A 15,741-nucleotide genomic window follows, 5' to 3' on the forward strand; every position below is an offset into this window, starting at 1 on the left:
CTGCCCACTGCCAGAGCTCTGCCTGGTGATCCAGCTCCTCAGGGGCAGCATCAGAGAGGAATTCCTGCTAGTTCCACCTGTCTGGTCCATCTGTCAAAGAAAGGCTACACAGGGCTGTTGGTGTGACTGAGCAGGGTGAGAGCATAGCTGTTGGGCAGGGTTTTCCCAAAAGTGTGGGAATTGCTGCTTCCACATCCTGCTCTGCTTGATTTATATCATAATTGATAAGAGAAGGTGTCTCATCATGTGTTCATTAATCAGACAAGGTCTACTAATAGAAGAGACAGTAAACAGAGGGGGTTTCTGTCAGGAATGCTCTTGCATTCCCTTTTATATACAAAATATTTTTTTGGGACCAGGAATGTGAACTATGGCCATTTACATAGGAAAACCAGATCCAACAAGTGACTGAGTGAGCGACTCTATTGCAAATTCTCTTTGGTTTTCCTAGAAGCAAATTAAATTATCCAGCAGGAAGCAGCTAGTTAATGTGTGCAAAAGAATGGAAATCAGAAGTGCTTAGGGGACAAGTGGCACTGTGCCAGCCCTTACCTGGTTCAGTTCTCTGGATTTGTAATGTTCAGTGCTTGTCATCTTGTACTGTTACATGAGGATTTAGAGAGGAAAATTAGTTTAGTTAACCAGTTTTTCCAGTAGAACATCTGAAAACTCCATTAAGAGAAGTCTGCTGACAGGAGGAGTAACATGACTTTTTTTTTAATTTGAAGGCTGTACATTTTTATTCAAGGAACTGATGTTTTGCTTGGTAGTGAAGCAGCCTGATTAGCAAATTCAGAAGTCTTGCACTTGTGGAAAAAAAAACAGAGCAACTGTCACTTTTCAGACCTACATTATTTTTAGCAGGATCTCTACACTCTGTGGTGTCCCACAGAGCATTCAAATTACTTTTGTGCTTTCTTTTACATTTCAAACAGGTTGGACATAGCATGACTGCCAGTGTTGCTATAAGAGAGCAGGGCTGCACTGCAGCTCAGAGAGGTGCTTCCCATCTTTCTTGGGGAGAGCCTTCAGGCGGCCACCAGGCTGTGTAAGGCAGGAGTCCAGAACTGCAGAGTACACCATCTACTGATTTTAATTTTTAATTTTTATGGCAAAGTAAAATAAAGACTCCTTTCCTCTTGAAATGTCCCCTGTGCTCCTCTTGATGATTAAAAAAAACCCCAGAGACATTAACTTTCTTCCCACGATATATGTCCTGGTGCAGATATTTGTTACTCATTTGTAGTTGCTTCCTAGTTCCCTCCTGATCTCAGCTCTCTTGTTTAGAAAGCAGGAATTTTGGGGAATTGGAGGTTTTTCCCCTTATTAGATTGTCTGGGAGTGTTGTCAAACAGGTATTTTTCCCCTGGAAGCTAAGCAGCATTGAGCAGTCATTTTCTCTCCTGGTTTTTGCACATACCTCACAGTAGGCTTTGCTAATGGGTCTCAGAGAGCCATGGCTGCATGGCGGACATATGCGCAGAATTACATCTCACCCTTACAGGACATCTTCATCAAAACACAGTCCTGGTGAAAACTTGTTTCTTTTCCTGTCCTTCAAATTTTATCCAGATTGGCTTACATGTGAAGAAATAAAAGGAACATAGGAGAGAAAATACCCCTTCTTCCCAGCTGTGTTCCCAGGGAGTATCCATATTTTCTTCCATCAGGGCTGACTTTTCACATGAATATCCTGTTACCTACTTGAAAGCTTGTACAAATGTACACATATGACAATCCCTTTCCAGATCTTGAGGAAGTCTTCTTTCCTCCGTCCTGTAACTGGGTATCATGTGACAGAGTAAGAAATTACATCAGGGCAGGGAAACTAAAGCCCATTTGATACCTACTCCAGAGGCTTCTGCATGGGCTTGCTTGGTCTCTCCTTGCAGGTTGGCCTGCCCAAGCTACTCAATTTCCCTCTCTATCTGCAAACTCTGTCCTTCTGACTGGTCCACAGTAACTACCTCCAGAGTCTGGCTGGGGCATTAGCTTCCTCTCCTCCTGAGCTGCAATGGCAAAAGCCTAGGCACACTGTAATTTTAGGATTGGTGCCCTCTGCTTTTAGCCTAGAGTTTAGTAGCAAAATGTATTTCTAGGGAGAAAAAGTACTGGCTGATAAGACCAAGAGCTGCTTGGTTGGACAGCGATACTCACAGCTGCGAGGTGCCCAGCTTCTCCTCCCGCTCCTCCCTGCTCAGTGACACAGGTTCTGCTTGCAGGCAAGAGACAAAGAAGCAAAGATTTTCAAATGCCAAGGCATGTATTTGTGTTGACCTGCTCATCCAGGTCGACACGATCCAAGTGCTGCCAACAGATGATGGAAGGCTGGCACAGAGGTTTCACCTTCATGCTGTGTGGCAAAAAGGAAGCTGAAGCTGGGAAGGGCATGGTATTTCTCAGTTGGAAAGCAACTCAGAAAAAAACATCTTGGAGGCCAACTTCTTCCATATACTTTGTGTTTGAAGTAAGTCCTTTGTCAACAGATCTGTCATCCCTCTGGTTAGCTGATCATCCAGTCATTCTCTCTTTTTAGCAAGGAAATCCCAGGAGCTACTTGATGGCTTCCTTCATGGTTTGTTCCAAGCAGAAGTAGAGACTGTTTTTTCTTAAATTTTAAGCAAAGATAATTTTTTCAAAGCTTCCTTTAAATCCTGGCACCAGAGGAAGAGGAGTTACCACAAGAGCAAAACTAAGCTTCTCGTAAAGTTCAAGCTGAGAAAGTTGAACATCTACTAGCTTATGATACAAGCTTGAGATGAAAGCTGGGAAGTATTTTTCCTGAAATGGCAGATTCCAGAAACTTTTAAGGTGAAAAAAAATTCTTTTATGTTTTCCAGGTCCAGCTGGTAGAAGGAAGGTAAATAACCCCTCATCCCTCAAAATACCATCTCCGGAGAGAAAGAACTTGTGAAGAGCAACAGTCACTGGTCAACCAGGTGCAACCCAAACAAATGATCACGGGTTATTGCAGCACTCACTGACTCTTGGAAGTCACTAAGCATGTGAACAGGCAGATTGCAACAGACACAGTGCCTTTGACCCTCAAATCCCACCTTTGGGAGGACTGGAAGAAACAGAGAAAGGCAGGCCAGTAGAAGGTCTGCAGATGGACAGTGCATCTGTGGTAATTTTGTATTGCAGAGCAGAGATTGGTAACACCAGCACGACCTCTCATAAACCAGGAGAAGTTCTTCGAGGCATTTCATGTGCACATTTTCTGACTCCTCTCCAAATAGAGAGCTGTCAGGCATTTGTATCCATGTGAAACATGAATAAAGTAATGAATGCCAAGAACTTTGTTAAAAGATGGTCCATGCCTAGAGAGTAGGTCACACAAATCCCATAAATATGTACTACCCTCTAATTATGACATTAAGATTTTCATTTTGTGTCTTTGAAAATGTTTTCAAGGTTCAAGGGTCCTGATGCAATAATTACCCAAAAGCATAGAATTCATAAAAGTCCTGGTGGTGAAATATCTATTTTTAAGAAAAACACTGGCTCCCATTCTATCATTGATATGACCAATGGAAAGATTAGCTTTAGCTAAAATACAAAAATATATTTTTCTGGATCTTTCTTTGTATTTGTTTTGGAAGCTTTCCCAGTTAATTATAGCAGTTTTCAGTTCAAGCTGTAAATGTGGACTTAAAGAAAGAACTGATGAGTCATTCTTTACTGGAGCTACTTTCTAAAGTTAAAGATCTATAGTTTAACTTGATTTTTTTTGTATTCTAACTATTCCACTCTCCACAAAACTGTAATCCCTGTAAGGTATATATCGCTTAACAGTATAAATAGTCTTTGTGAATTCAATAACTATTTGTATTTTTCTTGCACAATTTATAACTATTGCTATGGAATAGGTAACCAAATAGCAAGCAGGACTGAAAGTTTCACACTTGCAACTCTTAAAGAATTGTGAAAGGTGGTGGATAATAGTATCTTACTTTTTAGAACCAGTGAAAGGCATCTAATTGGACCATGCCAACAAAAAGAGTAACAAATGATGAAACAAAGAACTATCTTGTAGATACCTGAGCAGAACTTTGAAGACAAGTAAAATAAGTAGCTTAAAGCTCTGGAGACAGGTGGAATGACTACCACTGTCTTACCCATACGACATCTGTCTTATCTAGGCAATCTTAGTAAAAACCAGAAGTTTAAAGTGTCTAATTAACACTTATTGTGAGGGTAAAGTTTGGGTTCAATATACAAACAGGACCATCAATGTTGAGAGCTCATCAGTAGCTGCACTTAAGCCCAGTGTTATCGGGGGAGAAATAGAAAGAAAATTAACTTATCAACAAACACATTGTGACTAACAGCAAGTTCACAACTGACCAGCCACAAGCACTTATAGGCATCTCACCAAGCAGTCAGTCATTAAGCAATAATAATAAAAATAATAATTAATCCTAAATGGAGAGTTTGGTAAATGAACTGCTTCAGAACTTCACAATACCACAGTCACGTCTCTGTAGGCTACTGCATGTGCAATGCCTCTCCTTGTTGTTATTCTTAGTTCTTCTGCGTCTGCATTTTTTTGGGGGACATGCCTGAGACTCAGATTTTCTACCTCTTGCAACAGAAAGGACACAAGTGTCCAGTCAGCCCAGCTTTTGGCAGTCCTGGCATTGGTAGCAACAAACTGACTGTGGGTATCTCCTCAGACGTGGTGAGTTAAAGTGACTCTCTCCCTATTTCACCAGGCATCATTCTGGAAAAATAATTCATGGCCTGTCCCTCTTTTCTCCTCTTTTAGGCTTGCCCATGTATTAGAGAGGAACTACACAAGGAGAAGGATTTTCTCAAAGTAATGGACACAAAGCCAGAGGTATACCTGTGTGCTTCACTCCAACTCAGAAGGGAAGCACAGGTGACTCAGGAACAGGAGGTTGTGCATAGAATTACAGTAGGTAAGAATTTTTAAAAAAGGTCTACAAAAAGGCATTACAGATCTTAAACCCAAGTGTCTGCCATACTGAAGGATTAAGCTTATCAGTACAAGTAAAGAACAGTTTTCTTCAAGCATTATTGCTTAATTTCAAAATTAAAAAGTGACAGCTGCAGAATTACCAACTTGTTGGTGTCTGTCTTCATTCTGCAGGCATCTGACCAGCACTGTGGAGTTCTGGTTGCTGAGAAATTTCCCATTGAAGAATGAATCCATGAAGGACTGGCAAGTACATGCTGCATATAGAGTTACACAAGTTCTTTTTGAAGGCAGAATCAGGAACAAAACTGTACTCTCTAAACTTATGTAGTTGGTTGCCATTTCACAGCACTGCTTGTAACACTGTTAGTTCAAAGTTTGCATGGGATGCTTTCAAGCAGTGAGCTGTTACTCATAAAGGAAGCTATATGTTCTTTAAAAAATCACCTGATTTTAAGAGCAAACTCAGTTGCTGCCTTTAAAGAAAATAACTCCAGGAAGTTCTACACATCAAATATTCACCCATGAGACCTTTGCAGTTAAAATACTGGTATTTCATATATATAAATGCACACATACTTTTGATGAGTTTTCTAGATTTCTACCGAATTTGAGCAGCAAAGTTAGCTCCTGGTTCCTCTTACTGCCGCTATCATACACAAAGAGTTTGAGAAAGTGAAAAAAAAGAAAGAAAATTCAAAAGATTCCACACAGTTGAGAGCATTTGAATTTTCTAGAGAGACTTGTACAGTTTGGAATTACTGAAGCTGTACATGATTGAAGTTGACTCCTTTCAAAGAGTGGGAAACTCTTCCTGCCAAGGAGCAATGCATGTTCACCAGCCCTGGGCAGGCAGAGAGCCCAGCTCAGCCTCTCTGGGGCTCACAGGTCAGCAGATGGCTCTGGCTGTGCTGATGTACCACAGACATCACAGCATGTCCTAGTGTGCCCAGCTGTGGCGGAGGCTTTTGGTCAGAGGTGCAGTATCTGCAGTTAAAAAAAGACAGGCTTGGGAAAGTCTGGCTGGGTAATGATGACAAACAGTTTGTCCTCTTCCAAATACCAGCAACTTTTTCTTTCTGTTTTACATCTTTTTAGAAGTTGAGTGCTTTTATGTTCCAACATAAGACCCTCATGCTCATTTGCCCTGCCCTATTGAGGGAGATGGCATAGAAAGAAGCCTTTCTGTTGTCCAATTTTTGCTGTCTCCTTCACTCAATCCTCCCTGTGATGTTGTATGCTTTTAGAAGACAGAGATGGCTTTGTTCCTGAGGCTCCCATGCAGCACTGCCTTGCCAAACTTGCTGTCTCTGAGCCATGCCATTTTGTGTGGTGGCCTGGAGCCCATACCTGTTCCATGGGCAGCATGCAGGACCTGCCAGTGGCACTCTTGCTGCCCTCCAGTACACAGCCTTAAAACAGCAACTACCTCCTTCCCTGCTACTAAGAGATTCTTTCTTTAGCTCAGGGAAAAGCCCTTTGCCTCACTCACTGATGCATAGACTGAGGCCACACCAGGGGGTGGCAGAGCAAGGAGTAAGAAGTATTTTATTGAGTCAGTGCAAGAAGTGAGCAACCTCCAGATGTGAATCTGTACAAGCCACCAACATTATACGTGCATGCAATGGTCCTGGCCAGTTGCCACATCTCATTTCTTGTGTTCTTCTTTTGCCTGAAGGAACAGGTGTCCCGATTTAATTCAAACAAGTCTAGGATAAAGCAGTGAAACAAGCAGCTCAAAGGTGTTCTCCCAAAGAGACACGTATTGCATAGGAGAAGATATTCTGAAATTTTGTTCCCTGGGTGTAGTTCATACATAAAACTCTTTAGCACATGCATATTTTTCTTCTCTCCCTGTGTTGCACTGGATGGTTTTGTACTGACAAGCTTGCTGCAAAAGCAGGTTCAAGGAGGACCTCAGATAAGATCAAGGGCTCAAGTTGGAGTCTTTGAGATTTTCCCAGTTTTCTCTTGGATGTTCCATCAGCTAAAAGCAGCAGCCTTTTTCAGAAGCCAAGCTTCCTGTATATTTTGTCCTTTTTTGTTTTAAATTAGCCCTGTGAAGTCTTGAACCAACAGAGCCTACTCCATTGCTGTGAAAGTCATTATAAATAACCCCATTTAAGCCTTCTGTGGTGAGCTTCTGACCAAGCAGCAAGTGAGAGTTTGCTGCCTGACAAGTTCTCAGGCCTCTAAAGGGCTGGAAGGTGGCAGAGCAGGAACAGCTGAAGCGGTTTATGTGGGGATTTCTGGCAATGATTTTGTGGGCACATCTTGGAGGAGAATGGATGAAGAACGTTTATTCAGCATTTTGACATTAAGCAATGTGGCAATGACTCCAGAAACTTCTTGACCAAGTCCAGCATCACTGTAGAGTCTGTGTTTGCTTGCATGGACTTAATGTGAACTTTGTGAAGTGTTTCAGCATTGTCTTCAGGCAATCACTGTGCATGAGGAACAGAGTGCAGCTGAAGGTGGGGCTGTACCCTACTCCCTGCACAAGCTGGTAGGAGAGCGTCAGCTATGGCCCCTCTGCTGTGGCTGGGCTCTTGCCTTTGCTCAGCTTGGGAAAATGTTTCTTCATGCTGGGATGGCAATAAACAGGGCACTACTAGAGCCATATGGTGACGGACACCTGCCTGTCCACTTGGTACTGAGGGACAAGCATGACACAATTTCTTTGTTCCCAATATCATCTCTCTGGGTAAGCAGCAGCCCTGTTTAGTGGGATGCCAGGATGACTGATTCTGCTGGGGACTTCCAAGCACAAACTCACTGCGAGCCACAGCAGCTTGACAGAGGAAACTAGAAAGGAGCTGATTTTTGTACCGTGGGACATAGACAGTGTCACAGGTACCTGTCAGAAGCATAGAGTGCTGGAGGAAAGAAAATGTAGTCATAAGCCAGAAACAACCCTATACTGCCCAGATCCCAGGGTTTTTTTCTGCCTGTTTACTGAATCGGCTACTGAGCTGCACCTACCTTGGAAATACCCGTCTGCTTTGCTACATTATTTGCTCTTCTACTCTCCCAGTGATAATACTGAAGATGGTAGGAAGCACTTCCCAATCCATTAAGTGCAATTCCCTTTTCTTGCTGTTTAATTTTCAGACTGCTTCTTAGGCTGATTCCCAAGCCAGTCCTTAGAAAGGTCATCAGGGTTTCTCACATCCCCATGTGTCCCTGCTGTGGGCTCTTCCCACTCTTCTTTACCCTCCTCCCTCTGCCTCCAGCTTCTGCTGTCTTTGCTCAGAAAGCTGTTGCGGGGCTGGAAGCCAGCTGGGGAGTGGTGAGGACTCAGCGGGGCGATGATGCAGCGCAAACATTTTTCATTTTGGATCTTGCCTCAGATTTTGGTTAGTCCTAGGATAGATGCAAGTCTCTTCATTGATTTGTGTATATAGGGCAACTAAGTTTTCCTTTATAGCCTGCTTTAGCTTAACTCCAAAAGAGTAAAAGAAGCCATGAACTGCTCTTGCTGTGTAGAGCGGGGATGGCTGTGTCCATCATTCAGCAGGGGTACTTGTCTGCACAAGTTGTGCTCCTGGCAGAGGGATGGGTAACTTGGATGTTCAGGGAACAATGGGCACAGGAAAATCCAGAAAACGGCTGGTGCAAAGACTCTGCAGAGCAGTCAGTGCCATTGGTATAGCAGCAACAGAACAGTGCTGGCAGGACTCACTGGCAAGTGCTGCTGTGTTCTCATGGTCTCCCTGCGCAGACGGTACCATGATGGACAGGGATTCCGTTTCTTACCACAGATACAAAGATTAGGATTTCCAAAATGTAAGCATGTACAATCAGCACATTTAAGCACCTGTATGATATGCACTCTCATCACACAGATGCATGAGACATAAACAAAAAGCAAAAAAACCCCAACATGCTACTTCTGTGTGCTGCACAAAAATATGAACTTGGTAGAGATCTGCTGGGAAGTGACAGAGTAGTCATGCTGTAGTCTCGTATCTGGAGAACCACTTCTCTTTTTCAATAGATGGACTTGGTGGCAGCAGAGAAAAAAATTGGATGTTACAGATTAGTAAGACACAGAGACAGATGTTATTTTGAACCAAAAGTTAAAATTTATTTGGAATATCAATATACCCCAAAAAATAAAAATAAAAACTTCCTTTTATGTAATGAAATAGCCATTTGGAAATGGTAAAATAAAGATATTTATCATACTATTCTCTTCTAGTTATTGTACACATATTAAGGTTGTTCTTTTTCTGAATATAAATCTAGTTTGAGCTTTAAGGCTCCAAAAAGCCTAAAGCATGTAGTGGCCCTTTGGAGAAAGCAGATAAGTCAATCAGAGTTGCATTTTTTCAGCAGACAGGCCTGTTTGAAGCTGTCCAGAAGGAAGATTTCTCAGGAAGGTTCACTGTTTTGGGAAGTACTGTTTTATAACCCTTGGGAAATACACTCTAACCCCTCTTCACGCAGCATTTTACATTATGATGTCCTAGGAGGGGCCCTGGTTCCTCTTAACTGTCAAGTTAATGTGCAGATCCAATCTTATTTGTGTTGGTACAGTTGATTTAATTTAAGAAATCAAATCCTACCCTGTGGTGTTTGCTGTGCTAGAAATTAAGTCAGTAACAAGACCCTGGTCCTGCCTTTACCCCTGTAAGCAAAAGTTTGTGTATGGTGCACAGGCTGCAATGGAGCATTCAAAACAGCAGGATCAAGGGCTTGTCCTTTAGCTTGCTTTCAATAAAATAAATGGAATGGAAAATGTATTGAAATAAAATAATGGAAAACCACTGACAATTCTGAGTTACAATTCTTCCCTTGTAGGGGGCTCATTGATGCTAGGATGGAAAATATGACTGAAGACCCACGTCAGAGCTGAGTAATGCCCCAGACGGTTCATGTCACCACTAAGCAAAAAGGGAATTTAGGTTTTACATCCCCCTCTGTATCTGGCCCCCAGTGGGCTGAAGCAAAGCTACTTAGTCATTGGACATCTCACCAAAAATCTCACTTTTAGCAGGCATTGGAACAAGTCCTGAACTTATGCACTATGGTCTGAAATTTGTTTTGATTTCCTTCGTGATCAAAGCCATCTTCATTCATGTATGTCGGTATTTATGGTTTCTATACAAAGATGTTATACTTCTGCTTCTGGTTCTGAAGTACAGGATGGGCTACGACTACTAGAGATATTACAGTACTACTGCATTTTATCTGGCACTGCTTACAAAGGCTTTCATGGTCACAATAATTGCTCTCTTATGCTCTTTGTTGCCTGAAACCACCTCAATGCTGCCTGACCCCTGAGGTACCATTGTTTTCACCTAAAATGTCCCAAGTTTTTGCTTTCAGGAGAAAAAACCATACACCCAAGGCTTGAACAAGTTATCAGACTATGGATGTTCCTCCAAACAAATCCACAGACCCACTTTTGCACTCAGCAAGCAACTGCCTAATTAACTTCTGCAGGAGGGACCCCTACATGGAAGCTTTATTCCACCAGCCACCCCATCCTGAGCACCTGACACTGTGCAGCCCACCCTCCTTCCACATTGCCTTTCCTCATCTTGGAAAGGAGTAAGCATTCAGCCTGGAAACTTTGTCCTGGGATACGGAATAGATCTCCCTTCTGTGTCTCTCCTGCAACTTGCGCCCAATATTTTGTTCCTGCTACCGTGCCCGACTCTTTTGAGTGATTCCTTTTGCACTCTTTGGCCCTTATCTCGCAAGTAAAACTTGTATCATTTTACTGGGAGATGCTGGTGAGAGGTCTCTTTTGGAGCCAGCTGCTCCTAGTTGGGAGTTATCAGTGAGCCCAGACATAAATAATTTGTGACTCTGAGTTACAGAAGATCTGCAAGAACGAGGGGTTTCCTTCTCATGACAGGCACAGTTTAAAGAGGTTGCAGAATTATCCAAGCTTTTGTTCTTTCACTGATTAGTTTAGAATATTTTCCTTTAAGTATTCACTACACAGAAGTAGTGTTAAGGAAGAGTCAAATTCTACTGGCAGCTGCGTAAGCATAAATCCATACTGACATTTCTGGTTTTATTTCAGTACATTGGATTAACGCATCAAAACATAAAACACAGACTTTGACTCTGGCAGAGTGATGTCATCATCAGTGGAACCTTCCTGACTTTAAGAGTGGATCCCATAACAGCATTTCCAGCATCTCTCACGGCTGTCACGGGTCCTATGATCCTTGTAAATTTATATAAAGTTTGAGCTCCCCATGGCATGTGTGAATGCAACAGAATAATAGACATCTTTAAAATAATTATAGGAAGAAAGAGTTCTGGTACCGAACAGGAAAATCTGATGACTCCAAGACTCAAGCCAGGAAAAATAAGTAGGACCCAATTAGCTCCTATTGTATCTTGTGGCTCAAAGGATAGAACAGCAGGAGTACTGTTGAGGTGTCATGACATTAGGATTGACTACTTCAGTGTTTAAGTATATGCAAGTGGACTAAACATGATGTTGAAATATGATGCATGTATGTTTCAGAAAAAGAAAGGTAAGAAAAACAGTGTCAGCTGTTTTTTGTCTTTTTGGCAAATTCTTTAATGCCAGTTAACCCATTTGGGTCCAGTGGAAAACCTCAGAGGAAAAGCCCAATGGTACAGTAGTGCCATATTGTAAATGTGTGTGATGTTATAATTTCCTGAAGCAAATGGCAGTGCCACACCCAGTTCCCAGCATGACCACACATGTTCCCTAATTTGTCCCTGTACCTTACATGTCTGATCCTGTTGCCACATCCCTACAAGTGTGCTTGTCTGCAGCCCAGTCATCTTGCCAGGATGCTCCCTGAATTTGGTGCTCAGCTTCCCCTGCACACCAGGGCTGCATCGCAGCGTCTGCTGAGGAGGTCACTCAGGCTGGCGACTGCACTGGCAGCAGGGAAGCTGCCTCTCCCACACCCAGCCTTGTCTGGGAGGACAGTGGGCATGGTGAGGAGCACATGCTGGGAACGGTGCAGAGGTACCCAGGATGGCTTTGGGAGATGGGGAAAGAGCAGGTGAATTTCTTGCTCTGCTGAAATCAGTGTTGGCATTGCCAGCATTGCAAGCCAGGACCTAGAAATGTGGGGGTATAACCCTATGCAATCAAGGGAAACTGAGTATCAAACAGGGTAGATTGTTGTTTGCAACCCACCCTGTTTCATACCCGTGTAAAGTTGGGCTGCAAGTCCTTGCCATGCTGTGATGTCACTTGCCACCAATACAGGTTTTGAGTCATGAGCTATAAGCCTCAAATTTGCAGATGTGCAGGGCTCCTTCCCCTCTCCTCAGATAAAGGCAGTCAGGCACACCGGCTCTGTTCAAAGCACAGCAAAGCCCCTACTGACTTCAGAGAGCCCAAGATTTCTGCTCCAGCTTCAATTCCAGACACTGGACTATTTCCAGGCCCTCTTGCTCTGCCTGAGAGACTTAAGACACACAGGACTGAGGCTCTAAATGGCACAATGGTGGGCTTCTACTAACACTTTATCAGCTAATTGCAGTTAACTTTAATTTTGCCTTTTCCACTCTTTACTGGTCTTCTTAACCTGCTTTTTAGCCAGGGAAAAATTAAACATGAGGAAAAAGGCTTATTCAGCATTATAATTATCTACTCCCAAGCTGTATAACAAAATGGTTTACATATTTAATTGGTTTTGTCTAATATTTCCACATATACAGAAGTCCTATTAATGAATATCATAGCTTCATTACTGCATATCACATTTTGCTATGTTTTGTACTATAAAATGTCAGCACATCAATAACTTAAATAACACAAATGTAAACTCATTTTCTGCTTGTTATAATTACGATTTGAGCCTGAAAAGGCCTTTGATTTGTAAGACCATTCACATAATATGGAATGTAACTTTATTTGTTTTTCTTTTGTATATAATGAGACACCGAAAGCCCTTGTCATCTTTAAACAGGATACTAAAGCAGCTCTGTTTCATGAATGACAGCACAAATAAAGCTAAAAATCATAATTTAAAAAAACCCCTTTTGTACTGTACAATCTCAAATTAAAGAAAGAAAGATAATGACAATCTTTTGCATTAGCCAGGAAATGTGATTCTCTGCCACTGGGCGGTTTTTTCTTGTTGACAATTCACAGAATGTGTATATGGTGTAGTTATAGGTGTGTGTATATTCTATGCAGAACAGCAGTCCCTATTTTGTTGATCTAGTTCTTCTAATTGTTTAGTTAAACTACCTAGCTGTTACAATTTAGAATACTACATTAACACATTTAACATCAAGTTTACGTACTTGCGTCTTTGAAATACTAGGAACTTTTACACATTTTATTTGGCTTTTTAAGGACTGGAATATCACAGATAATGCAATCTACTTGTCTTTGAAAGAATATGGCTGTTCTCAACTCACTGTCTAAGGTTCAGAGTGAAATACATTTCTCCTTGTATCTGTAGCTGACTTCAGAGAAGAAAGAGTGTCTTCCTAAGTGGTCAGTCTGATGTTACAGTACAGATTCTGCAGAAATGTATTTATTTAATGAAAGATAACATTCTCTGGACTTTAGAGTCAAGCTGTTGCAGCAAAATTACTTCATTTAGACTAATTTTTCTACACAAATCTCAAGAAAAACCTATTCCAAGTTTGTTTTGTAGTAGTATCTCCACATGACCAGAGGAGGGCACTTTGAACATCTCTGCACTGCCCAGGAGGCAGATGCAGAAGCACAGTGATACCTAATGTCGCACAGTCCTGCCACCTCTCCCAACTCAGGCAGGCATCCTTGTATCTGCAAAAACACATAATCCAGATTGTACCACAGGGTTCTGTTCTGAAAACAGTGGGCAGACAAATCACTCTCTTCTCGCAAACTGATTTCTCCCGATTTCCCCCATTTAATTCAGTGCTGCTGCGGGCTAAATTAAGAGTAATGGATAATTCCTAAAAATCTCATGAGGGGAGTTGTCTCCCTCTCCTTTCTGAACATCCCTCCACTATTAGCCCCTGGTAATTTAGCAAATATTGATTGATTGATTGATTTAACCCTCTATGACTTATCCTGCTTCGGAAATTCCTTGCCTTTAACTGAAAAATGCACTTGGAAAATGCACTCTCTGAGATATGTATTGCAACATTGCATCTTTTCACATTAAACTCTTGTAAAAGTACTACTCCTTTCTGCCTGCTGAGGGAGGTCAATCTATGTCCTGGATCTGCTCTTCTGGCAGAGTACATAGCAGAGTAATCAATCTCATCTCTTTTCCATACGTAACCACAGTGTGGAGCTCAGCCAGTTTCCATGAAGGAAACATTCTTTGGGCTTCATTTTGGCTGAAGGTATCAACCTTCTATGGAAAAGATTTTAATTCTGCAATCTTGTTGTTATTATAAACACATTTTTTTGTCACCTCTGCTTTCTTTTTTTTCTCCTTTAATGTAGAGGAATTATTAGAAAGGACTTAGAAACCTTTTTTCTTTTATTAAATAAAAGTCTCTCCTCCACCTTGGGGAAACACACTGCTTATTTAACGCACTTTTTTCTCCCCCCTTAACATTATTCAATTTCTCTTTTCTTCTCTTTTTTCTTTCCTTTTTTCTTGATTTTTCTCTTCCTTTATCCTTCTTTTCTAGAGCAGAGAGGTACAAGAAGGAAATTGTCTTTCATCAGCAGTCCTTTTAGATAGAGTAGAATTCAGTGAGTCCTCACCATGATAGGATCATAAACTTACTGGGTTAAACCATGCTAACTTTCCCTAAGCTGCCAAGTTTTAGCTGCACCATACATATATGTGTTTCCTTGTGCCTTTTTTTTTCTTATAATTTTGTTTTTCTTGATGACCCTGAGCTATGGCTTCTCGTTTCTATCACTAGTCAACCTTTCTTTCTTTTCTGGTTTTGCCGATATAGGCCTCAAAGAAAAAATGGCAGAAGAGCACAAAGTAGCTGAGGTACATGAGAGAAGACCAGATGATGTTCTGTACGTGGGAATGGCACTGGCCCTGCTGCATCCAGGAGAAGACCAGGTAATTGATCACGCAACCAATCAACATCTGAGTGATCTGCGACAGGGTGATGAACATGGCAAACTTGCGTGAGACCCTGAAGCCAGCAGCCCGCAAGGCATAGTAGGAGTACATGACGGCGTGTACTCCGTAGTTCATGGTCATGAACCAGCCACCGCCGGCCACCATGTCCTTGTAGGAGTACCAAGAGTAAAGTAACACAGTAATGTGATGGTACCAGTGCAAGAAGATGAGCTTCTGCTTCCTAAGTATAATGAATATTGTATCACCTGTAATAAAAAAAAAAAAAACACACACAAAAAGGAGAGGAAATGAGAAACATATCAAACAATTCCATAAGTAACGCAGTGCTCCTCTCCCTTTGCTCTTGTTGGGGTATACACTACTTTAGAGCATGAAACCCACCTCAGCTCTAGATCTGAGCGCCCATCTGAGTGCCAGTTTGGCTCCTAATCACTCTGAAATCTTTAGCAAAGCAATGCATCTACATTTTTCTGTATGGATAACCCCGTCTGAAAACTCCATAGGTTTATCTGGTAGCCCTTTGCTGCAAATATTATCCACAGAAGTCAGGATAATATTCTGTGAATATTATCCACAGAAATGAGGTTGGTGGATGTACATGTATCGTCTCTAACTGTGAAGCTGACCATTATATACTGTAACAGCAAGAGAAATGCTGCCTGACAAAGAACAGAAAACCTAGAGGAAACAGCACAGTGTCCTCTGATCCAAATGTCTATGTGCAAACTGAACCTAGTTAAAATCAGTAGACCCTTCTGAGGTAATACACAAAAAAGCTGTTGCATATGAAAC

The 15,741-nt window shown here is 41.8% G+C and overlaps 1 protein-coding gene across 2 annotated transcripts in view; it reads right to left on the bottom strand.

Moving 5' to 3' along the window:
* Window positions 1-9,001: 9,001 nt before the first annotated feature.
* ELOVL6 (ELOVL fatty acid elongase 6) overlaps window positions 9,002-15,741 on the bottom strand; it is an 84,088-nt gene continuing 77,348 nt past the window's right edge. For both annotated transcript variants that reach the window (XM_033059950.2, XM_033059949.2), the window contains one exon: window positions 9,002-15,194. In XM_033059950.2, coding sequence (XP_032915841.1) covers window positions 14,770-15,194 — 425 coding nt within the window. In that variant the 3' untranslated portion in view covers window positions 9,002-14,769. The remainder of the gene's footprint in view (window positions 15,195-15,741) is intronic.

This window comes from Catharus ustulatus, chromosome 5 (assembly GCF_009819885.2).
Source record: "Catharus ustulatus isolate bCatUst1 chromosome 5, bCatUst1.pri.v2, whole genome shotgun sequence".
NCBI lineage: Eukaryota > Metazoa > Chordata > Aves > Passeriformes > Turdidae > Catharus > Catharus ustulatus.